At 45.1% G+C, this 26,730-nt stretch overlaps 1 protein-coding gene across 1 annotated transcript in view; it reads right to left on the bottom strand.

The window, feature by feature from the left end:
* Positions 1–26,730, bottom strand: part of slc37a3 (solute carrier family 37 member 3) — a 42,926-nt gene that overhangs the window by 9,463 nt on the left and 6,733 nt on the right. The window contains exons 5-10 of the mRNA XM_089126610.1: positions 12,334–12,417; positions 10,728–10,873; positions 9,462–9,558; positions 9,164–9,248; positions 6,314–6,507; positions 6,089–6,230 (exon numbers count right to left, since the gene is read on the bottom strand). Of these exons, the coding sequence (XP_088982736.1) occupies positions 6,089–6,230; positions 6,314–6,507; positions 9,164–9,248; positions 9,462–9,558; positions 10,728–10,873; positions 12,334–12,417 (748 nt within the window). The remainder of the gene's footprint in view (positions 1–6,088; positions 6,231–6,313; positions 6,508–9,163; positions 9,249–9,461; positions 9,559–10,727; positions 10,874–12,333; positions 12,418–26,730) is intronic.

The following is a 26,730-nucleotide window of genomic DNA, read 5'->3' as shown; positions in this document are numbered from 1 at the left end:
TCACAAAGAACCAGCAAAAGCATGATTATGAATATGCCAAATATAGCAAGGAGGATACATTTTAATTGTTTATTAATAAAGATGAACTTGACGATGCTGACTCGCGATCTTCGCAGTATGCTTGTGAATGCGCCAGAGAATGCACATTTGCTTTCATAAGCAGAGAGCAATCTGTTTAGTTTTGTTTTGAATTGTTCTGTTTACAATTTGACATTTCAATATAGATATAGTTTCAGATCTGTGGAGTAGGCTATACTTGTAGGCTGAGTTTCGGTATAACCTATTTATGAAACGCGCTCCAGTTCACATGCCGGCGCCTGCGTGTCGTGATTATCTATAATTGTCTGCTTTTCGTTAATATTTATTAAATCCAGTCAAATGGTTGAAGAAACATTGATTAAAATCAAGATAAAATTAATTCAAAACGAAATTCCCTTTGGGCTTTGTGTCCTCTGTGAACTTTTTAAATCAAGTCTTTTAGTGCCGCTTCAGAGCGCTTGAACTGTCACGTCTTCAAATGCAAACACGAAAAATAAAATAAAATGAATATTTTATGTTCTGTGGAGAGCCATTTCACAGTGTAATATTCACAAAATTACAAAAAATATATTTTGCCTCCTAAAAGTTGTTTTTTTTTTTCACGCATGAGTGCGTTTCTATTTCCTTAATTTTAAATATAAAATGTGTAGACTGATATTTTCCTAATGTCTGGACTCCTTTAAGGGAGAAGCATGGATAAACAGATGTTTCAATATATTGGTAGGCTAGTAATGCTTTTTATGAGTATTTATTTTTCAAGTTTTTACTGCAAATGTCATGTCCATAATGCTGGAATTCCCAGTTTTAAATAATTTATCCTCAACTAGTTTTGTGGTGTAGGTCTACGTATTTTATAATGTTAACTTCAAATAATACTAGTAGCCTAATTTAAAGATGTGGTAGCATTGGATCTGGACGGTAAGGAGGATAACGTTGGGAGTTGGAAGGGGTGTGTCGCGATTCTGCAGGTTTGTGGATCTCAGTGCCGTTAAATATGATTTATTGATTTATTTATGATTTATGATGATGTTTTTCAACGGCTCTGGTGGATCTGAGTGTCACCAATCGTGATTTTGGTTTCATATCGCATTCCGTTACAGCCCTTTTTAGAACGTTCTACTTCTGAATAGCCTAGTTATTTTGGTGAAAGTAACTCAAAGGTAATACAGGAGTAATGCAACACATTACAATTCAGAGACAGCAATATTGTAAGGTAATTAATTACTTTTAAATAACAGTAACAAGTAATAGATAATGCATTATAGTTTGGAAGTAACTTGCACAACACTGATCTTCAATGTACTTGGGGGGCGGGGTTAGGGGGGGGCCCTACCATTTTATTTTGCATATGGGCCTGGGACTTACTTGCTACGCCACTGCCTTTAAGAGTTAATTCTATAGGTATGCATTTCAATATATGTGCGCAGGCATGTAGTCCTTTGCTTAAAAAAAAATACCAACCCTCAACAAACTATTTGTCTGGCCTTAAAATTTACAATACAGAATTTTATCACTTCGGCGTAGCCAAGTAAACCGGAATTATCCTGACAACGATTATCTGTACAGAGGTAAGGGGAAAGAGGCACACAGGAGGGACTAGTTGACACTTCAGGACTGCATTGTCATCGCATTGTCGTTTGGCAACCCACAGAGCTTTAGTTTATTTGCCCTACACCAATAGGGATCATTTTAGTACTCCCTCCCATTGGGGACGGGTTTGAGTACACTCCCTTAGAGCCTGAGCATGTCATGAGCTGACGCTGTTGATAATTGAATTGAAGTATCGCCATGAAGTAGTAGGCCTTCACAGGCCACCTTGAAGGTGGCTCCACTATGTTGTGGATTTTAGCAATATTCATCATGTTAATTCTAGCCCAGAGCCTAGTCAAATATATATATATATATATATATATATATATATATATTTATATATGAAGAGTTCAGATGCAAAAGCCTCTAAATGCCATTTGAAATTTTCTTCTTTAATGATGATTTTTATCAAACTTGTATATTTAAGTTCAGTAATTTCACTTATATGGCAATGATAATTACCTATTAATTGTTATTTAAGTGAAATTACTGAACTTAAATATACAAGTTTGATAAAAATCATCATTAAAGAAGAAAATTTCAAATGGCATTTAGAGGCTTTTGCATCTGAACTCTTCATATATACATACACTCACCTAAAGGATTATTAAGAACACCTGTTCAATCTATCATTAATGCAATTATCTAATCAACCAATCACATTGCAGTTGCTTCAATGCATTTAGGGTTGTGGTCCTGGTCAAGAAAAACTCCTGAACTCCAAACTGAATGTCAGAATGGGAAAGAAAGGTGATTTAAGCAATTCTGAGCGTGGCATGTTTGTTGTTGCCAGACGGGCTGGTCTGAGTATTTCACAATCTGCTTAGTTACTGGGATTTTCACGCACAACCATTTCTAATGTGAAAAGGGAAAAACATCCAGTATGCGGCAGTTCTGTGGGCGAAAATGCCTTGTTGATGCTAGAGGTCAGAGGAGAATGGGCCGACTGATTTAAGCTGATAGAAGAGCAACTTTGACTGAAATAACCACTCGTTACAACCGAGGTATGCAGCAAAGCATTTGTGAAGTCACAACACGCACAACCTTAAGGCGGACGGGCAACAACAGCAGAAGACCCCATCGGGTACCACTCATCTCCACTACAAATAGGAAAAAGAGGCTACAATTTGCAAGAGTGCACCAAAATTGGACAGTTGAAGACTCAAAAAATGTTGCCTGGTCTGATGAGTCTCGATTTCTGCTGAGACATTCAGATGGTAGAGTCAGAATTTGGCGTAAACAGAATAAGAACATGGATCCTTTGATGGCTACTTCAAGCAGGATAATGCACCATGTCACAAAGCTTGAATCATTTCAAATTGTTTTCTTGAACATGGCAATGTGTTCACTGTACTAAAATGGCCCCCACAGTCACCAGATATCAACCCAAAAGAGCATCTTTGGGATGTGGTGGAACGGGAGCTTCGTGTCCTGGATGTGCATCCCACAAATCTCCAACTGCAAGATGCTATCCTATCAATATGGGCCAACATTTCTAAAGAATGCTTTCAGCACCTTGTTAAAGCAGTGCCACGTAGAAGGCAGTTCTGAAGGCAAAAGTGGGTCAAACACACAGTATTAGTATGGTGTTCCTAATAATCCTTTAGGTGAGTGTATATATTATTTTCCTAGCTACCCTAAGTCTGGTTAGAAGGTTGATGAGGCCTTCCTGCCCTAGTATAGAGCAGGAGGTGCCCCCCTTTATCTAGGGTCTCTTGTTAGAGTGCCCAGCATCCACAATGTTTCATTGCACTGTGTAGATTCAAGATCGAGTGGAGTTACCCTCGTTTGCAAGGGTTATACTGTACTATGCTGAGATCTACTCTCCAAGATTCCCCTCTCTATGATCCGGTCTGTAAACGATTGTGATGAAAGTGGATGACATGTTCCAGGTGCCCCTTCTATTCACACTTCCGGTTCGCACTATTAGTGACGTCGTAGGCTGTCGCCGGTCAAGTTCGATTGCCTTGACTGGATAGTTTTTCAGACAACAATTCACGTGGAGGGGGTTCACCAAAAAGATTTATTGACATAATGTCTCATTCCCTGTTCTCAGGGAACAGAGGTTACAGTCATAACTTAGACTGTTTCCGCCAACAGCAACAATATAAAACTTCTCTTTCTATAATTTATATTTTCTAACAAGTGTCTGCAACCACTTAATTTCATCCTTGTGTCAATTACAATAGTGTAAATACTTCGTGTTTTAGTTAAACATTGTCCGTGTTTTTTAGCACATTGGAAAGAGCCATTCACAACGTGACTCACAGATTTTGACTAGCATGTTATTTAGTTCAGGTTGACTTGTGCATTTACATAATTCTGTGAAGATGTAAAGGCCAATTCATACCACACCGAAAGATACCAACAGATCAGTGTGTTACAATGTTAATACTTTATATGATGAGCATTTTTGTTTTGTGTTTACCATCGGTGACAGAAATAAAATAAAAAAACTGGTTAATAACCAGTATCATCAGTAATTCCAATGATGAGAAAAACTGGTAACAGCAAAGATCTTTCAGTTAGATGTGATGTTTCTTTCAGAGTGGTCAAAGAATGCTAAGGAACAGTGCCCGGTTGCATAAAACACCTTAAGTTTTTCCCTTAAGAATGATACTTAAGGGGCGATTTCCCCTTACCTAAGAGAATAATTTAAGGGTGTTGCATATAATCTCTTAAACGGTTCTCTTAGGTAAGGGAAAAAATTAAGTGTTTCACGACAGCTATCCTGGATTCACGTTATAAAAGTCTGTTGTTGCCATAGATACGCAAAACACTAACACTAGCAATTTCGCAGTTTCATCAAATAAAGTAGGCTAGGATATCGGAATGGATAAAGAAAACAAAAAAGAAAGCCTAATTGGACAGAGGATGATAAATGTTTTCTTCTTGACTAATATGGTCAAATAAAAACAATTTTGAAAAAGCAAACTACGGGATTGAGTCTTTTAAATGACGGAAAAGAGCCCCCGCAACCCGGTGAACCCCTCTGCTGACAGGCGATTTATGCATGTGGAAAACCCAGCTATTGTCTGAAACACACGCGTAATTCTATGGGGGGACACGTATCTGATATCCAATATCTGATATATCCACGTATCCAATATCTGATCATACTGTATGATTGTGCAGGCACTATCTAGTGATTGCAAATAACTTTACGTCTATCTTTCTAGCTCCGAAAATATAAAATCCCGGCCGGTCCATTTCCCAAATCCATTCGACTTGCCTTAGGCTACACATTAACAAAACCTATTTCTCCTGAAATCCATGTCATGTTTTCCCTTTACCTTAAGTGGCTTGTGCACCGTCGTCAGTGAGTTAGGAAAAACTAAACAGAAGAAGAGAGCGCGAAATCTGACAGACATTTGGCACATATCTGTTAATGATAAACTAAATATCTGTCTGGTAAATATCCTAAACAGTAATTAATTAAAATCTTAATAGCCACTATATGTTTATAGAAGAGAATAAGAGAGAGATCACTGGTCGCTTTGTTGTCAATTCAGGCTTGTAATTATTGCCGATGCAGTTGGTTGCTGTTGCTGATACGTTGGTTTGACGATCAGATGTAATAAAATTCCTTGTTGCGTTACACAATTACAAACATTCGGACTCTTTTATTTTATTTTGATTAAAAAACAAAAAGGGTCCAAAAGGGTTCTCCCTATCCCTAAAAATTATTCTTGGCACATAATGATCTTCAGCTGGTTTCATACATTCAGCCATTTCGTCTTTATTTTTGTCAGTGTTACTCTTAAGGTTAAGATTTCCAAACCTTAAATTATACTTAGGGAAATGACCGTTAAGGGGTTTTATGCAACACTTAACAATTTTTTAAGGGATTACTTAAGTGAAAAACAGCATTTAAGGGAAAATCTAAGTGTTTATGACGTTTCACTTAAAGAAACCCTTAAGTAACAGATAAGGGGTTTTTCTGCAACACCCTTAGGTTTAAGGGAAACATAAGGGTGAACTTAAGAGAAAATTACACTTAAGGTGCTTTATGCAACCGGGCACAGATTTACTAAACAGCAAATTAACGTGAGAGCGCCATTTCAAAACAGCACCGATGTGAATGGAAAGTTCTGCAAATGATCAACAGATGACACACAAATTAAAGACCACAGCTGGATCATTTACATAATGACCAACGCAATCTATCTGTATCTGGTTTAAGACATGCCTTTTGGCGGGAGGGGGGTAAATAATGGTGCAAACACCAGTACATTGACAAGCGCAAACCTTAGTAAATCAGCTTGTGTGATTCATTTAAATACTCTCCTCTGATCAATTTTGCATCTGAAAAAGTTAAACTCCTACAAATGCACATGTAACAAGCGCTAATTTTTCACTGCGTGTCTTAAGTAAATCCTGACAGTAGCACAAACTGTTAGTAAACCTGACCCTTAAAGTTGATTGGTAACATCTGTTTAAGACCAAACTGGGTACTCACCAACAATTCCTCCCACATCATACCACACAGATAGTCGGTCGGCCTGAACTTCCTTCCAGCCGAAGTTATTGCTGAGATAAAATGGCAGCCAGAAGAAGAAAGAGTAGTTGACCAGCTTCAGACATGCATAAGCCAGGGAATACTGCAAGAGACAGACAAAAAATACAAATCTAGTCGACAATAATGGATAAGGATAAGTAAGGAAGTGTATAAATGGACACAGACGGGAAGGACTCCAGGCAAGCAGAAGGCCTGTAGGAAGCCGATGGCTTTGGGCTGTGGTTCAGGTTCCTCTTCCTGCTGCTGAATGGAGGAGTATTCCTCACATAACTCATCTTCATCATCACTCATCAGAGGGCGCTGACTGTCTGAGTCTCTTGTCACTGATCTCAGACCTGTCTCAGAGGGGTCACTTAGTCCTTAAAAAGAGACCAAAAGATGAGAACACTCTTTTACATCAAGTTCAATATTACAGGGGCCCATTTGTAGGATCACCGCAAAAACATTATTCTACTGGCCCCGCATTGTTTAAAATTGTTTACAATGTTTTTGACCAATGTAACCTTGTAATTGAATAAATAAAGTTGTTACGACACCAAAATATTAGATACCAATGAAACTTCATTATTCTCCATTGCAATTTCAACACCATAGCAAAAATTATTAGCTCAATAATATAAAGTTACAAAATTTCAAAGACAAATGAACAGTAAGAAATAAAATAACAAATAAACAAATAACAAGTCAATAGCACAAATAAATACAACAGAACAAAGATACAACTTAAATAAATAGTGCTTTAAGTTTTTCAGGTAGGTATTATTTAGTTATGAAATACTAAATAAATTACATAAACCAAGTTGATTGGAGCCGAGAGTTGATTTAGTATGATAAACGTGTAGCGTGGCCACATAGGAGGAAAGTTTAGATGAGATTAGTGACTATTATTTAATGTTTAGTCACTGGAATTTCCTAACTTTTTCTACTTTGCTCTGTACTCTGAATGCCTTGCTATTGTACTGTATTTGGATCCCAAGGTGTGTGCGCACTTGAACATGTGATGACGTTTGTCACGTGGGCGTGTGTCACAGGTAAACAGGAAAAGACTTTTAGTTTACCATAAAAGGAACCGGAAAACTAATGTTCGAGAGAAGCGTCTTCTCATTCACAAAACCGACCGGTGTTTATGTGGATTTTCCGGGGATCGATTGTCTTAGAAGCGCCGAGTCGCCGTTCCTCAGTGGAGAACTTCTATTGGCTCGTTGCCAGGATTACTTTGAGGACATAAGCCTGTCATCCCCGCCTTTGATCACGCTCACGGTGTTGACATTCCTTCTGGTGAGGCTGATCTTAACACTCACACACACACACGGGACTATTGACATTGCCTTTGGACTTATGCACACATACCTACTCTCATACAATGGGCTTTATTGTTGTGGTATATGGTATTATGGTTTGTTTGTATGTTTTGTGTGAAATACACGGAAGGAGATATTGAACTTGCATAATGTTCCATGAACTCTGTTTTCAACCATCTTAAAAAAGGAAGTTAGAACAGGCGTTCTTATGCAGTTTGTAACTCGGCTTTATTGTACGGTCAGTTTGTTACAAACATTTGGATATGAATGAACAACTTGTGCCGTTATCGTGCCTGATCAGACAGACACAGACATTTACATGCCATTAATGTGTTAAAAGATTTTTTTTTATGGATCTAATCACACTGCAAAAACACCAATAAGATATATGTTTTTGTTCACATGCCCAGAGCTGCTGCTGTTACATACAAGATGCAACCATGGGGTGCATCTCAATCAGCTGCCAAGATCATGTAAGATCGAAAAAATGTAAATTATGATGAATACTTTGATTATTACACATCCCTTCAACGTTTCAGCTGTAATTTAATTATAAATGGTAGCAAGATTATGTTCACTACCTATCCAACAATGTTTGTTTATTCTGAAATATAATTAGATAGCTGTAATAATTTAATTAAATCATTAAAAATCTGTCACATTTCATAATGTGTATTGAGTTGGCTTGCACAATTTATGTTTCACGCATCAGAATTTCCATTAAGAGAATATAGTGAGCATCGATGCTACGTGGTTTTCACCACTGTAAATACAAAAATCTGAAAGGCTATAAACTTGTAAACACTGTGTAACTTCCTTTCATCTCTGTGACAATTGCTTTGTGTGCCCGAGTAACCGAGGTAACCAGCGAATTTGCACTTTCATTGAGTCTGTCTAACATGCGAAAATCAGAATGAATTTTTGTGTAAGTGTGAAATGGCCTAGTAGTTCACTTCAGAAATTTAATTTCCTGATAATTTACTCAACCCCATGTCATCGAGATGTTCATGTTCATCTTTCTTTGTTCAGTCGAAAAGAAATAAAGGTTTTTGAGGAAAACATTCCAGGATTTTTCTACATATTCAATTTGGACTTCAACAGGGTCCAAATTGCAGTTTAAATGCAGCTTATATATATATATATATATATATATATATATATTATATATATACATACTTTTTAACCACAAATGCTTGTCTTGCTCGTTCCACGACTTCACGCATTACGTAACCACACTGGAAAGGTCAGGTGGAAACCTGACGTAGGGGGAAAATGATGGGTAGGGCAAACAACTTCATCTCATTTTCTTCTCTAACTCCGACATCGTTGTTTTACCTTTTATTTTTTTGGTAAAGGGCAAATTAGTCTTTGCACGTTCAATTTGTAAACACTTGGTCCGTACTTCCGCCTACGGCTGGACCTTCAAACCAGTTTCCCGTTAAGGTTCATTATACAGGGAAAAAAATCCTGGAATGTTTTCCTCAAAAACCTCATTTCTCATTTCTTTTCAACTGAAGAAAGAAAGACATGAATATCTTGGATGACGTGGGGGTGAGTAATTTGTCAGGAAATAATATATTGTTATAAATTGTCAGGAAATTATCATTCTGAAATGAACTAATCCTTTCATTTCATGGATGCAAGAAATAAAAGAGGAACTGATAAACTGAAACACTAAGAAGCAAAGAATCGGCAGCATCCATAATGAACTTACCAATTTCTTTTGGGGATGTGAGCAGGGCAAAAAACACCACCACACCACCCGCAAACTGCACCACTGATGTCACGAGGAAAGCATACTGAAACATACATTTAAAAACACACTTATCAGGACTACTACACATCCCCTACTCTAAGCATAACCCTCACATAATATAATAATATAATAGATTAACTTTCACAGAAATCTTTTTGACATTTACATTAAGATGTTATTTAGCTTACTAAGCTGTTTTCCTCAAGGGAACATTAATTGATATGATCTAAAATTAAGTTATGTAGTGCGCACTTACCTCATAGCCATACTTCAGGACACTGGAGGCAAGAAACGCACCCAGAATATTCCCCACAGATGCACATGCACTCCACAGTCCAAACACAAAGCCTCGGCTGGCAGACAGAAGATATGACAAATGTATAAGCAAAATTACTGCCATAAGGAAACATACTGTTACATGTCTGTGAATTCCTTGAAATCAAAACATACAGGTTCTCTCAAAGAAAAACTTACGCATTAGGTTTGTTGGTGAAATACATTTTTGATCAAGTGTCCCACCACGTGTGCAAGAATGCCATGTTGTGACGAGTATATCATGGTGTAATTACGGGTGCAAATGCATAATGACAATTTTGTTTTGATATTTGTGCACCTGCATATCAGTTGTTAATGTGTAATGTGTACCATCTGTTAGTATAAATACTAATAAAATAATAATAGAATTTTTCAACTACACCAGAGTTGGCACATGCTATCGTCATTGTTTTAGCACCCAATTTACTACATAAATTGTACAAAACAGCTAAACGTGCATTTAATAATCTTAAAGGGTTAGTTCACCCAAAAATGAAAATTAAGTCATTAATTACTCACCCCCATGCTGTACAAATTTGGTACAGCATGGGGGTTGCTGTACCAGCAAATTGGTCTCGCATGCGCGAGAACTGAACTGAAGTAGTTAAAGGAGATCGCAATTCTCGTGCATGCGTCGTGGAAATCGTATTGAAGTCTCGTTTCAGGCCAACAAGGAAGAAAAGGAATAGTCGAATAATGTCATTATTTTTGTTTGTTTTTTCGCACAAAAAGTATTCTCGTCGCTTGATAAACTTATAGTTGAGCCACGGTAGTCACATGGAATATTTAAACATTTTCTTCTTTGACTTTCTGGGCCGTCAAGAGCCAGTCTCTTAGGCAGTCTATGTGGTAGTTATATAGCTCTCAAATTTAATCAAAAATATCTTCATTTGTGTTCCAAAGACGAACGAAGTTCTTACAGGGTTGGTACAGCATGGGGGTGAGTAATTAATGACTTAATTTTCATTTTTGGGTGAACTAACCCTTTAAGAAAGGAGGCAAGTTTGCACTGTAAAAAAACTGCACAGTGTCATTTCAACGCATTTAGCACCTAATTAAACTAGATCAAGGATGATAAGTTGCAGATATTTTTGCATAAAAATTCTGAAAAGTCTGAAGTCACACATACAGTTATTTTTTTTTAAATAATCACTAACTTCTGGAATCGTGTGTGTATTAAAAGATGATGTGAAATCCTGACACCTACCCAGATTTCCCAAACCAGTTGCCCATGATGGCGACCACACAGGGCCAAACTGTAGATTGCAGAAGTCCATTTATCACCCACAAAACGCAATAAAAGTACACATTATAAAAGTGAAGCCATTCTGTCAAAGTGCCAAAAATAAATTCCTAAAGAGAAGAGAGGGTGAATGTAATTAAATAAAGACATGAATTTTTGTTCCCTTTTATAGGTTCGCGCAACACTATTGTCTGTGACTGACGTTATGGGAACACCAACCAGGTGTGAGAAACAATTTTCTCATTAGCTGATGGTGATAGAGTTGCACTCTGAAGCACCAGATCATCATTGCTTTAAAAGGACATGTGCGTGCCATCAGTCCACAGATTGTTCTTAAAGAAGGTTTATCTGCCCAGGCTTCATGACAGCTTTATTTGAATAATAGACCCTCGCTTGTCTTGACGATCGGTTGCTGATTGTGCTAGTCGTGTTCCACATTTTGGATGACATCAGTTCAACTGTTTTTGATCAAAAATTTGATTTTTTTTTTTTTTTTTTTTTTTTGAAAATTTCAAACACTAAGGAGTTCAACTGCAGCAACAAGCTTATTTCAATTCTTTGATTGGTGAAGATTCTTTGCAGAATCTTGGATAATGTTAGCCTGACATTGTCATACTCATATTCTAGTCAGAATGAGAGTCTGATACTCCTCCATAGGTCTTTGATTATGAGGCGTGTCTTAACTAAACCAGGAAAAAGCAACTCTGCACTCAATTTACTTGGTCCTCCATGAGTGCGACCAAATGAGAAACCACAAAGACCACAGGGTTTTTTTTCATTGCGTCATTGCGACCCTCGGAGTCCCCGTCAGAAGGACGGCAAACACATCTTTCCGATCGACTTTCCGATCGAAATGCCTTGATTGTAGTTCTCTGTTCGTCTTTTAAAATTAATGCACTGTCGATTTCTTCACCAACAGACGCGATAGCGGAAAACATCTCAATTCTCCAGCTGCAGTCATCTTTGAGGGAAACCAGTTCAACCCAAGCACTCTTTGATAAAGTGCTGATTACATAACTGCAAATCATCTGTCCATCATCGTATAAAGCCCACCCAGATTGGCCTGACGATTTCTAAACCGATCATAATTACTTAATGGATCGAGTCCAAACCGAACTTCCAGACCAAAAATTGTAGTGGGTGGGGTTCAGGCAGGCATCCAGGCTAGGATAATGTAGTTTTTTTTACCAGGAATTTCATTGCAAAACATGATTATAAAAAAATTAAAGTTGAAAATGTGCAACTTCAACAAAAGCATTTACCATTAATAAGTTGTTGTTACAAATCAATTCCACCATGGAGAAAATTAATGGAAATTTTACCTCTGGAATCCAACTGTTGTACATTTGGCGCATTGATTCTATATCAGTTCAAGCAATTGTCTCACCTGGAGGGTGTTTCCATAGCACCAGCTACTATTTAGGGAACAAGGGCTACAAACGTAACCAAGAGGTTTTCTTTGCTTTATACTTAATGCATTCAGCTTAACAAACATAACTTAATAAAATGTTAGATTAATCACAATTAAATATTTGAATTGATTCACAGCACCTAATTACAGAATACCAACCGTGATTGCAGATCCACATAAACCGAATGACAGAACATAGCGGAGGTTGAACCGATCCCCAATCACCCCGCTGATATACAAACCCTGAAAGAAAACCAAACAAATCACTGTCACATGGGGTGTGTGCAATCTTAAGGCAATATCACAATTATTGTTTTATATGCGATTTTGACATTATCAGGTCTCACTCACTTTTCAAAAAACAAACAAAAACTGCTTAATACAGCCAAGCAGGGTATGCTAGAGCACGAATGATAAGGAGTTTTTGATGGCTGATGCCAATATAATATAAAGTTTATATAGATTACATCAAACTGTTTAATTCAAAGATACTTTTAGAAATAAAAATTGATGTTGATTGAGGGTGATGAAAAAAAAAACTGTGAAATAATATATATATATATATATATATATACAGTGCCCTCCACACTTATTGGCACCCCTGTTTAAGATGTGGTTGAGGACTTTTAAAAATTCTCCCTTTTTTTTAAACAACATAGAACCCAAATGCAAAAAAAAGAGAAAAATCCAACCTTTTATTCAAGTACATTACTTTGGTGGTAAAAAAAAATGTAAAAATTTAGAAAAATAAAAACTTCAAATCCTGTGTCCCACAATTATTGGCACCCCTAACAATTCCGCTGAAAAATGTAATTGATTTTTAAAAAAATATATATTTTCTGTAGTTGCTAATGTTGGTCAGGATATCTAGGAACTTTTAATTAGTAATTCATGACTTCCTATTTCCCTGGGGTATAAATATGACATGACACAGAGGCCTAATTCTCTTACCCATTTGTCAACATGGCAAAGACAAGAGAACACACCATTCAAGTAAGGCAGATGTGTGATGACCTTTATAAGTCAGGCAATGGCTACAAGAAAATAGCCACTCACCTTATATTGCCCATATCTAAAGTTAGAGGAATCATTAAGAAGTTTAAAACAACAGGAACAGTGACAAACAAGGCTGAAAGAGGTCCCAAGTTTATCTTGCCACAACGCACTGTGAGGAGGATGCTAAGAAAAGTAAAAAAAAGTCCTAAGCTCACGGTCACAGAATTGCATCAAATAGTGGCATCTTGGGGTCACAAAATCTCCAAAACAACCATCAGACGCTCTCTACATGCCAACAAGATGTTTGGGAGGCATGCTAGGAAAAAGCCTTTTCTCACTAACACTGACAAACGTAAACGTCTGGAGTTTGCCAAGCGGCACTGGGACTTCATCTGGGATCGTGTGCTTTGGTCGGATGAGACTAAGATTGAGCTTTTTGGCAACAAACACTCTAAGTGGATCTGGTGTAAAACAAAAGATGTGTATGCCGAAAAGTACCTCATGCCCACCGTGAAGTATGGTGGAGGATCTGTGATGCTGTGGGCCTGTTTCTCTTCCAAAGGCCCTGGGAACCTTGTTAGGGTGCATGGCATTATGAACGCTTTGAACTACCAGGACATTTTAAATAAAAACCTGATGGCCTCTGCCAGAAAGCTGAAGATGGGTCGTCATTGGGTCTTTCAGCAGGATAATGATCCAAAACGTGTGGCAAAATCTACACAAAAATGGTTCAGTCACAAACTCAAGGTCCTCCCATGGCCATCTCAGTCCCCAGACCTCAATCCAATCGAAAACCTGTGGGGTGAGCTAAAGAGGAGAGTGCACAAGAGAGGGCCCAGGATACTGGATGATCTAGAAAGATTTTGCAAAGAAGAATGGTCAAAGATCCCTCTCTCTGTGTTCTTCAATCTTGTGAAATGTTATAGGAGGAGATTAAGTGCTGTCTTGTTGGCAAAAGGGGGTTGTACAAAGTATTAACATCAGGGGTGCCAATAATTGTGGGACACATGATTTGAAGTTTTTATTTTTTTAAATTTTTAATTTTTTTTTTACCACCAAAGTAATGTACTTAAATAAAAGGTTGGATTTTTCTCTTTTTTTGCATTTGGATTCTATGTTGTTTAAAAAAAGGGAGAATTTTTAAAAGTCCTCGACCACATCTTAAACAGGGGTGCCAATAATTGTGGAGGACACTGTATATATAATACTCTGGGACAGGGTGCAGCATGTGCATTTCACTTCATCCGAATGCATTTAGAACGCACAGAGCAGTGTTTTGTTACTAAATTAATCAGCATTTTTGAACAAATCGTTTAAGTTAATGATTCAGTGACCCTTTCATAAAGACAGTCACTTGCTTTTGAATGAATGACTCAATCAGTATGTTTACATGGACAAAAATATTCAAATATTAAGCCAATTAAGACAATACTCTGATTATGAAACGACCATGTAAACAGGGGTTTCTGATTACCTTAATCCGAGTAAAGTCATAGTCGTAAACACAAATCGAATTAAGGCATGAGGAGTCGTCTTATAGACATGTACAAACCTTAATCACACAATTAATTCTCCCTCTCTACAATTAATTCTTTGCTGCATTTTGGACAGGACACATACAGTACACACACGCCAGTGGTCAACCGTTTGACGGCAAACAAGAGAGCATGGCTTTAGAATTTATATCAGCCCTCGTCTATTTGTACGTCCAGCAAGACAAATAATTAACTGTACTTTAAGCTTTCGTACGTCTAGAAATAAAACACTCAAAACTCTAATGGCCATGTGCCATTAATTGATTTATGTTCAAACATGTGGAGGAGTGCTCAAGATGGTGATGTGAGTGGCTGTGATATTTTGAGCTGAGACAGAAACATAGGGCCCTATTTTAATCTGAAACGCAAGTTCCAAGTGTGAAGTGCAAGTAACTTTGCAACTTTGTCACCCAAATCAGCATCGGTTAAACATTATATACTTGAGATGGTAAGATTCACTGTTTCGCATCCGTGCATCGGCTTAAAAGCTAACGATGCGATGCATCGATTTAAATAAGTGTGCATCGGATACAAGTTGGTATTTGTATCGCGATGCATCGTTTCTAACATCTGCATCGGTAAAAAAATGATAAATTCATATATAATTACTAGTAGATTGGGCTATACTTTTATTATTTAAAAAGTGACCAATCTTTTATTATGCAGCCTGTGACTGCCAATAATAGTTTTTATTTTTTTAGTTTTACATTTGATTAGTTATGAAAGACCTGTGTTGTGAAATTTTTTTTTTTGTAATTATTTGTTAAAACAGCACCAGCTTTTATTTAATCTTTTGGTTTTGTGAAAAAAGATGAAAGAACCATGCATTAAAAGTCTGATGGCACTTATACTTTATGATTTGCTGTATGTCTGAATAAAAGAAATAAACCATATTGAAATGCATTATATTTTTCTCCATTGCATCATATTACATTGAATTGCATCGTGTTGAATCGAATAGAAATCAGATTGCACCGCATCGTAATAGTAGTGAATTGTATCGCATCGAATCGGTAGCTGCTTATTTGTATCTTTAATATATCGTATCGTTGGCTATGCATCGAGATGCGTATCTCTCATATGGAAATGCCCTATTATAAACAAATGTTTCTTGCCACAATTGGGCAAACAGGTCTGATCCTTTAGTACTACAATTATCCTTACACAAATTGGGTAATTGGGTTCTCTTACGAGAGGTTCTCTCGTATTGCGTAAGCTAGCTTACGCTACGGGAAAGATTCATCTTTGCTGAGAAGTTGAAGCCAAAAAATTATTCCATAATTTTGTAATCATTGTCAACGCAGTCTCTTCTGAGGCAGACCATGAGCGGGCTAGCTAGCGGCTCATTGGTTCGCTCAGAGAGAATGCACGAACCTATGGGAGAGCGGCGCTGAGTCCGCGCCCAATGAGCGGACGGCGCTCACTCACTGCTTCACAGCCCGCCAAAAGGGGCGTGGCTACAGTGTATAAAGGTAGCTCTCCCAGGCTAGTTCGTCGATTCTTTTTCATTCAGCGAGCTACACGCATCCGCTGTCCTGGGAAGAAGCCGCCGTCGTCGAGAGGGCACGTTCTAGCGAGCTCCGGAGTCTGAGGAAGCCGGCCGTCTGCCACCTTCAGCCGCCCAGCAAGCTAAGCCATCCGACGCGTATCCTTTTTATTCCATATCCCTAAAAGAGCCGAGCGTCTTTTTAAAGATGCCTCGAATTTCCTGCGGCTCATGCCGCTCTCCACTCGAGGAAGCAGACCGCCACCCCATCTGCGTTCTCTGTCTCGGAGTGGAACACGCAGAGCTCGCCCTCGCCAACGGAGGATGCGACCACTGCGAGGACCTGCCTCTGTCCTCCCTGCGGGCTCGACTGCAGGCGGTCAAAACCGCTCCCGCGCCGCCTCTCACTTCGCCGCGGAAGAAGAAACGCCGCTCCCAGAGGCCGCCGGAGCCCCCTGCGGATCCATGTGGGCCGCCGCCCACCGACCGCTCTCCCTCTCCGCCCCTGCCGGCTTACAGTTGCCGCCGAGTGGCCGCTCTGTCGCCTCCGACGACACCGCGGATGAGAAGGACTCTTGTTCGCTGCACGCTTCTGACAGCGAGGATTGGTCGTCGATCGGCTCATCGACGAGAGAGTCTGCGAGGACCCGCGCCGGCATCGAGGAGGAACTAACGCGCCTCCTTTCACAGGCCGTCAACCGCCTGGGTCTCGAGTGGTCTCCTCCCCCCGAGCAACCACCGAACCGCATGGATGGGAAGTTCCTGCACCGGCGCCCAGCCCCCGCTTGCAGCCGGGCTGCACCATTCCTGCCTGAGCTACACAACGAGCTCACGAAATCCTGGAATGCCCCTCTTTCGGCTCGTAACCGCTCCGATGTGTCCGCTTCGCTGCGCTCAGTGGACGGAGCCGCCGAGAAGGGTTATACTGCCATGCCGCCCGTCGAGGACTCGGTCGCCGCACATCTTTGCCCGCCCTCTGCTAGATGGCGTTCTTCCCATACGCTTCCTTCAAAAGCGTGCAGAGCGACCTCCAACTTCCATGCCCGCGCCTATGCCGCCGCCGGACAGGCCGCTTCAGCGCTGCATTCCATGTCAGTCCTCCAGGTGCTCCAGAGCGACATCTTGTGCGAAATGGCGAACAGCGGTAGGAACCCGCCCATCCTTTCGGATCTGAGAAGCGCTACGGATCTTTCCCTTCGCGCCACTAAAGCCGCCGCACAAGCCCTGGGGAAATGCATGGCCGCCCTCTGTGTCGCTGAGAGACACTTATGGCTCACGCTTACCGACATGGGAGATTCAGAACGCGCCGTGTTCCTCAACGCGCCTATATCTCCGACCGGGCTCTTCGGATCTGCCGTCACGGGCATCGTTGACCGCTTCTCCGAGGTACAGAAAGCGACTCAGGCCATGAACTTGTTCCTGCCCCACCGCTCTAGCTCTTCGGCAGGCCGCTCTCATGAGCCACCTGCCAGAACCCCACAGCAGCGCCCGCCTCAGCAAGCTCAGCAGCCCCAGCGTAGACAGGGCGGCCGCCCTCGCTCTCGCTCTGACAGCCGCCGCAGACAGCCTCCTCCCCGGGGGCCTCGACCCAAGATCGCGCTGAAGCCCGATCAACAGAAGTCTGCCTAGCACAGCTGAGAAAAAGACGGCTCTCTCCCGCTGCGGCCGGACCGCCGTCAAAGCTTCGCCCACTGTTAGTCCCCGTCTCACCGCCGACTGCAGTAGAGTTTACCGCCACAATCAAGCCGGTTTCCCTGCCCGCTTGCGAGCGACTAAAAGCCGTTTTCACGGCTACCCAGAGAGTTCACAAAAAGAGCATAAAAGCCTCAAGTGTAAAAAATGTGCCCACAAGCATGTGCTCACTTACACACACAAGCACCATATGCCCAGGGTCTCTCACAGAGCCCATTCTCACGGAGCGAGCACTATCCGCTCCAGTAGCAGAGAACATAAGCACGCCCACGAGCCCGTGCGCGTGTCCCCCCCTCTGCCCGCTCTGTCACACGGCCCATAAACTCCTCTCTGAGTGTAAGTCCCGTTGCCATACACATTATAAGCGTGCCCACACCCAGTGTCCAGCCCGCTATGTGCAGCAATCAGGGCGAAATCAGTCAAGAAACTCCTCGCGCATGTCTGCCAGGGGGACTGGTTCATCTCTCTAGACCTGAAAGACGCCTATTTTCAGATCCAGATAAACCCTCATCACAGGCCATTCCTACGTTTCGCCTTCGAGGGTCAAGTTTACCAGTATGCCGTTCTCCCGTTCGGCCTATCCTTAGCACCCCGTACGTTCACGAAGTGCATGGATACAGCGCTCGCTCCCCTGCGAAGTCAGGGGCTGCGCATTCTGAATTATCTGGACGACTGGCTGATTCTAGCAGATTCCCAGACGGAGCTTCTGTCGCACCGCACAGTTCTCCTCAACCATCTGGAAGCGCTGGGACTCTCTGTCAACTGGACAAAGAGCTCTCTCCAGCCCAGTCAAACTATTTCCTTCCTTGGAATAGATTTGAACTCTGTCACTATGACGGCTCGCTTATCCACACAGCGCGCGCACGCCGTGTTCAGCGCCTAGCCGCCTCTTTTCAGATGGGTACCCACACATCCCTGAAATCTTTTCAGAGGATGCTGGGTTATATGGCTTCAGCCTCCGCTGTGCTACAGCTGGGTCTTCTGCACATGCGCCCCCTTCAACTCTGGTTAAAGAGCCGCGTATCCCACCGCGAGTGGACGACGGGCCGCCAGATGATCAGGATTACTCAGACATGTATCACTGCACTGCAGCCATGGTCAGTAATCGAGTGGTTTCAGAGGGGCGTTACCATGGGGACTTTTTCTCGCCGGAAAGTCATCTCGACAGACGCATCCAACTCGGGTTGGGGTGCGGTTTGCGAGGGCTCACCGGCCGCCGGCCAGTGGTCGAGCCACGAGAGTTCCCTACACATAAACTGTCTGGAAACGATCGTGGTCGAGAACGCGCTGCTGTTTTTCCTCCCGCGCATACATGGTCACCACGTCCTGATTCGCTCCGACAATATGGCCGTGGTATCATACATCAACCGTCAGGGCGGCGTCAGATCCAAGAATCTCTTTCATCTGACACGCCGCATCCTATTGTGGTCCCAGAGTCACCTGCTCTCGCTCAGAGCGACGCACGTACCAGGCCATCTGAACGACGGTCCAGACATGCTGTCCAGGAACCTGGTCTCCCCCAGAGAATGGTCCCTGCACACTCAAACAGTCCAAACGCTGTGGCGCCTATTCGGCAGAGCGGAGATAGATCTTTTCGCGTCAGAAGAGAACGCTCACTGCCCAATATTCTTCTCAAAGAGCGAGGACGCGCTAGCCCAGGATTGGCCCCGCCGCCCGCTCTATGCTTTCCCCCCGATTTCTCTGCTACCGCATCATTCAGAGAATCAGGGACTCACGCCACTCGGTGCTTCTCATAGCCCCGCGCTGGGAGAATCAGATTTGGTTCCCGGAGCTTACGCGGCTGTCACAGACAGCCCCGTGGCCCATTCCAATCAGAGCAGATCTCCTCACTCAAGCCCGCGGCTCGATCTGGCATCCCCATCCACAGCGCTGGGCGCTTCATGCATGGGTGACCAACGACTACGCGTCGAATTGCCAGAAGAGGTTCTGAACACGATCAAACACGCCAGAGCGGATTCAACCAGAAAGCTCTATGCTGCTAAATGGTCTGTGTTCTCCAAATGGTGCACCGACAAAAATTTGGACCCACGGACGTGCGAGGTTTCGTCTTTGCTCGTGTTCCTTCAGGAGATGCTGGATAAGGGCAGGTGCCCATCCACTCTTAAGGTTTACGTGGCAGTCGTCGCGGCGTTCGTTGAACCCCGGCGCGCCCAGTCTCTGGGCAAAGACGAGCTAATCATCCGCTTCCTCAGGGGAGCCAGAAGGATGAACCCCCCTCGCCCCTCGGTCTGGGATCTTTCTATAGTTCTAGAAGCTCTGAAAGCCCCACCGTTTGAACCACTTGAGTCCGTGGAGCTAAAATACCTCTCGTTAAAATACCTCTCGTTCCGACGCTCAGAGCAGCTGTTTGTGTCGTTCGGTGGCCGCACCAAGGGTTTAGCCGCCTCGAAACAGACTCTATCCAGGTGGATAGTAGACGCGATTGCCTCTGCTTATGCCGCTAAAGACCTGCCTTGCCCTCTGGGCATTAGGGCTCATTCCACCAGAGGCATGGCCTCATCGTGGGCATGGTCCTGCGGAATTTCCATTCACGACATTTGTGTGGCTGCGGGATGGGCCTCCCCCTCCACTTTTGTCAGATTTTATAACTTGGAAGTTCCAGCCTTACAGGCTAAAATTCTGGCGGTCTAGTACTTACAGCTCTCCTTAGAAAGCCGCACTATCGGGAGTTCCATCACAACCGGCTCACCCCTTGTGTTCCCCTATGTGCTTATGCATTACACGTCACGGCCCGCTTCGCCGGCCGCCTTAGGGCGTTTTGCACTAGATGATAACGGCCGCTATGCTGGCCGCCTTATTATCTTCATCCACTTAAAGATTCCCCCGGGGTTTCCCCCCTGTGATGCTTAGTGGTTACTTAGCGCGCACGGCGTTGACCAGGTGTTCCCGTAGCGTAAGCTAGCTTACGCAATACGAGAGAACCTCTCGTAAGAGAACGAATCGGTTACCTAACGTAACCTCGGTTCTCTTTAGATGAGGGAACGAGTATTGCGTTCCCGTCCGTGCTTGCGCCACTAGCGTTTCGCTTCATGCTACAGAATCGACTAACTAGCCTGGGAGAGCTACCTTTATACACTGTAGCCACGCCCCTTTTGGCGGGCTGTGACGCAGTGAGCGAGCGCCGTCCGCTCATTGGGCGCGGACTCAGCGCCGCTCTCCCATAGGTTCGTGCATTCTCTCTGAGCGAACCAATGAGCCGCTAGCTAGCCCGCTCATGGTCTGCCTCAGAAGAGACTGCGTTGACAATGATTACGAAATTATGAAATAATTTTTTGGCTTCAACTTCTCAGCAAAGATGAATCTTTCCCGTAGCGTAAGCTAGCTTACGCAATACTCGTTCCCTCATCTAGAGAGAACCCGAGGTTACGTTAGGTAACCGATTCGTTTTTTCATCTTCATGGAAACCACAATGATTTCCCTCATGTGTTCATATTTTTCCTTGTTATAATGTATGATTTGCAAAAATAAAAACTGCGGCATCTGTGTTTATGAGAGAATCAAAGTGTATGTGTGTTGTCCACCCGCTACATTATGGCCAAGCATGTGCGCGTAAAATAGCATTATGAACAACGCGCAATGCGCCACTGACTTTAGACCAGGTTTTTTCTGGTCAGCGGCACAATTGTTTTCAGTAACTGCAAAATAGCACTAGGGAATGTTAGCGCCGAAACACGCCTCCTTTTTGCGGTCGATCCGCCCAGGGAAAGTTTATTTTCTTTGTTTATCGACGTGCTCTGTGGACGCATTCACTGTGGTTATCGTCTGTGGACGCATTCACGTTCTGACGGTGAAAATCGATGAAAGAACCGATTAAAATGACATGGCAGTCAAACAAAACAGTCTACAAATCGAAGGACTCAAAAAGTCACTTGATAATGTCACGGATCCATCTGCGTCAGCACCAGACACCTTCACTCCGCCCACTCGTTCCAGCTCCCCAGCCTTCTAATCACCGTCACCTGCCCGCATCAATCACCGTCCCAATCATCCTCCCTTTATAAACTCACTCCTCACAGTCACTCACCGTCTGGTCTCGTCGATACTACGGCTACAGACTCCTGCTACTCTTACTGCTACGTTAAGGATTACTTACCCGCTTGCATCAGCCCCGTCTGCCTTTCATCTGCTCCTGGTTCCCGGTCTCCACCTGTTCATCCGTCTGCTGCTTCCACTCTCCGTCTCTCCGTCCTGCACAAGATAAGATATACTTCATCAGACTGTTTCCCGCTGCATCCCCGAACTTTCTCCATTACATACTCACCTGTTGTTTACCCTACCACCTGTTCAATAAACCTGGTTACTCTCATCCATCTGCGTCCTTCTAGTCTGTGACAGAAGACCAGACCAACAACATGCTGCAACCTACCCCGAGCACCAGCGCTACACCGACCCCACCCTCTCCTACCATTCCCCGGACTAGCGCTCCAGCACTCTCCACGGCCACCGTCACCACTTCTTCCCCATCTGCCTCTGTCAGTCCCATGGCCCAACCAGCGCCCTTCTCTGGCGAGGAGGAGGAGTGCAGCGGCTTCCTCCTGCAGTGCGAGCTCTACATGGAGATGAATCCATCCGCCTTCCCCACCGAACGATCTAAGGTCGCCTTCTTCATCTCACTCCTGCGAGGTCGAGCGCTCAATTGGGCTCATGCCCTGTGGAAAGATCGAGGTCCAGTTACTCGGACGTTTGCTGCTTTCTCCGGTCATTTCATCGAAGTATTCTCGCAGTCTGCACATTCCATCTCGGTTCAAGACCAGCTGTACCGGTTGCGGCAAGGGAGATCGTCAGTCGCCTCCTATGCCCTGCAGTTCCGCACCCTCGCCGCCACTCTCGGTTGGAACGAGAGCGCGCTCATCACCGCATACCGTCATGGCCTGAATTCCGACATCCGCCTCCAGCTCGCGATTTATGATGACACCGTTGGAATAGAGAGCATCATCCAGCGATCCATTCGCATCGATCAGCGACGCACTGCATGCCAGCTCGACAGCCCTGCACTCCCACCTCCTCGTCCAGCGTCCCGTCATCACAGTCCTCCAGCACCAGAGCCGATGGACATTGGAACCTCGCGACTGCCAGTGTCCGAGAGAAATCGGCGCATCACCAGCGGTCTGTGCCTGTACTGTGGAGCCTCCGGCCACCTGCTCGCCTCCTGCCCCGTTCGTCCACCCCGACCCGCTGTGAGTACAGTCCACCTACCACTACCCATTTCCTCCTTGAAATGTACAGCGGCCACTATCACTTATCTGAACCGTTCCATTTCAGTTCAGGCGCTGATCGGCTCCGGATCAGCGGCCAATTTCATCGCTCTGTCCACCTTAAACCGGCTGCAAATCAGGCAACGATCCATCCCTCACAAATTGCAAGTACAGACCATCCTCGGTCAACCTCTGGGGCGTGGCCGGGTAGGACATCGTAGTCCCGACCTGGGGCTGGAGATCGGCTGGCTCCATAAGGAGGAGATATCTTTCCTGGTGCTGGAGGGCTCCACGGCCGAGATCATCCTGGGACGCCCCTGGTTGGAGACCCACTCCCCGCATGTCCAATGGTCCACCGGCGAGATTCTACGGTGGGGTAAGGACTGCTTCCATCACTGCCTGCCATCTGTGACGAGGACCTCCGTTCCTACCACCACTCCGTCCGTTCCCCTCTCCACCACCTCCGTGGAGAGCCCACCTGTGGGACATCCTCCCGAGATCCCCTCTCCCTACCGGGCGTTCCAGGATGTCTTCGATAAACACCAAGCGACCACCCTACCTCCACATCGGCCATGGGACTGCGCGATCGATCTGCTGCCCGGGGCGGTCCTACCGCGAGGTAAGATCTACCCTCTGTCCATCCCGGAACAGAAGGCCATGGAGGAGTATATCCAGGAGGCTCTCGACCACGGATTCATCCGACCATCAGTGTCCCCTGCCGCTTCGAGCTTCTTCTTCGTGGGGAAAAAGGATGGAGGCTTGCGCCCCTGCATCGACTACCGTACCCTCAATCAAGCTACTGTTAAATTCCGCTATCCTCTTCCTCTGGTCCCAGCTGCCCTGGAACAACTCCGAGGGGCATCCATCTACACCAAGCTAGATCTTCGTAGTGCCTACAACCTCATCCGAGTCCGGGAAGGAGATGAGTGGAAGACCGCCTTCATCACCCCCGCGGGGCACTACGAATATCTCGTGATGCCCTTCGGATTGTCCAACTCACCCGCCATCTTCCAAGGTTTCATGAATGAGATATTCCGCGATCTCCTCAATCAGTTTGTCATCATTTACATCGACGATATCCTCATCTACTCCCCCGACCTGACCTCCCATATCCATCACGTTCAAACAGTACTCACCCGGCTCCGAGATTATCACCTCTATCTCAAACTGGAGAAATGCGAATTCCACCAAAGCACCATCCAATTCCTTGGTTACATCATCACTCCCCACGGAATCACCATGGACCAGAGGAAGGTGGAAGCGGTACTCCACTGGCCACAACCCACCACCCGTAAGGAGCTTCAACGCTTCCTGGGGTTTGCCAATTTCTACCGCCGGTTCATCCAGAACTTCAGTCCCATCAGCTCTCCCCTCACCGACCTTCTCAAGAGTGGGGCCAAGTCTCTATCCTGGAACGACCCAGCCACCCGCGCCTTTCAAGACCTTAAATCCGCCTTCAGCTCCGCTCCTACCCTGGCCCTTCCGGACCCTGCCCTACCGTTCCTCGTCGAAGTGGATGCCTCCATCTCGGGGGTAGGAGCGGTCCTCTCTCAGCGGCAGGGGAACCCACCTCAACTCCACCCATGCGCCTTCTACTCCAAGAAACTGTCCCCGGCGGAGCAGAATTATGACATCGGCAACCGGGAGTTACTGGCCATCAAACTCGCGCTGGAGGAATGGAGGCACTGGCTGGAGGGAGCCCAACACCCTTTCACAGTGATCACGGACCACCGTAACCTCGAGTACCTCCGAGAGGCCAAGAGACTCAATCCCCGTCAAGCCCGTTGGGCCCTGTTCTTCACACGCTTCAATTTCTCAGTCACCTACCGCCCCGGAGATAAGAATGTGAAAGCAGACGCTCTCTCTCGTCAGTTCCAACCCGAGGTCCCTCCTTTTGAGTCCGAAACCATTCTCCCTCCAGCCGTGGTGGTCAGCCCCATTCAGTGGAGCCTGGATGACCACATCGCCGAAGCCACACAGCTTGAACCTGCTCTGCCGGGAGGTCCTGAGGGACGGGTCTATGTCCCAACCCGTTTACGCCTGTCCCTCATGGACTCAGTTCACACCTCTCCGGGCTCTGGACACCCAGGCAGCCAGTCCACTCTCTCGCTCGTCCAACAGCGCTACTGGTGGCCGGGTATGGCCCAGGATGTCTCCCGGTTCGTCAAAGGATGCTCAGTCTGTGCCATGGCCAAAGTTCCCCGTCATCTCCCAGAAGGCAAACTGGTCCCTCTTCCCATACCCACTCGACCCTGGTCCCACCTCGGAGTGGACTTCGTCACCGACCTGCCCGTGTCTGACAATCACACCTGCATCCTAGTAGTAGTAGACCGCTTCTCTAAAGCGTGCAAGCTAATTCCCCTTCCAGGCCTGCCAACAGCCCTTGAAACAGCGGAGGCGCTGTTCCAGCACATCTTCCGAAACTTCGGTATCCCAGAGGACATTGTCTCCGATCGAGGACCCCAATTCATCTCCCGTGTCTGGAGGGCCTTCTTCAACCTTCTGGGAGTGACCGTCAGCCTCACTTCGGGTTATCATCCCCAGTCAAACGGCCAGACTGAGCGGAAGATCCAGGAGATAGGGAGATACCTGCGGTCATACTGCCACGATCATCAGGACTGTTGGAGTCGTTACCTGCCCTGGGCCGAGTATGCACAGAACTCCCTCCGCCAAACCACCACCGGACTCACCCCATTCCAGTGCATACTCGGCTACCAACCCCCACTCTTCCCCTGGTCAGGAGAACCATCAGACGTCCCAGCAGTCCACCATTGGTTCCAGACGAGCGAGAGAGTCTGGGACTCAGCTCATACTCACCTCCAGCGGGCTGTTCGGAGACACCAGAACCAGGCCAACCTTCACCGCGCCGACACCCCTCACTACCTTCCCGGACAACTGGTCTGGCTCTCCACCCGGGACATCCGTCTCCGACAGCCCTGTCGGAAGCTGAGTCCCAGATACATCGGACCTTTCGCGATACAGAGGCAGATCAACCCCGTTACCTACCGGCTGACCCTTCCCGCTCACTACCGCATCGCACCCACCTTCCATGTCTCCCTGCTGAAGCCCTACACTAACCCTCTCTCTCCTTCTTCCCCAGGGTCTGGTGCTGCGGAGGTGCCCCCTCCTCCTGCAGATCCCGAAGACGATAACATCTATCGAGTCCATGAGATCCTCGACTCCCGACGACCGGGCGGTCGCTTGGAATATCTCGTGGACTGGGAGGGATTCGGTGCTGAGGAGAGATGTTGGGTCAACCGGGAGGACATTCTGGACCCCTCATTACTCCAGGACTTTCACACCACCCACCCAGATCGTCCAGCGCCCCGGAGCCGTGGTCGTCCCCGTCGTCGGTCCCGTCCGCCAGCTGGAGCTGGCCGTGGGGGGGGGGGTACTGTCACGGATCCATCTGCGTCAGCACCAGACACCTTCACTCCGCCCACTCGTTCCAGCTCCCCAGCCTTCTAATCACCGTCACCTGCCCGCATCAATCACCGTCCCAATCATCCTCCCTTTATAAACTCACTCCTCACAGTCACTCACCGTCTGGTCTCGTCGATACTACGGCTACAGACTCCTGCTACTCTTACTGCTACGTTAAGGATTACTTACCCGCTTGCATCAGCCCCGT

Source organism: Pimephales promelas, chromosome 24 (assembly GCF_988280905.1).
Source record: "Pimephales promelas chromosome 24, fPimPro1.hap1.1, whole genome shotgun sequence".
Lineage (NCBI taxonomy): Eukaryota > Metazoa > Chordata > Actinopteri > Cypriniformes > Leuciscidae > Pimephales > Pimephales promelas.
The sequence above is the reverse complement of the archived record's forward strand: the minus strand, read 5'-3'. Positions and strand labels throughout refer to the sequence as shown.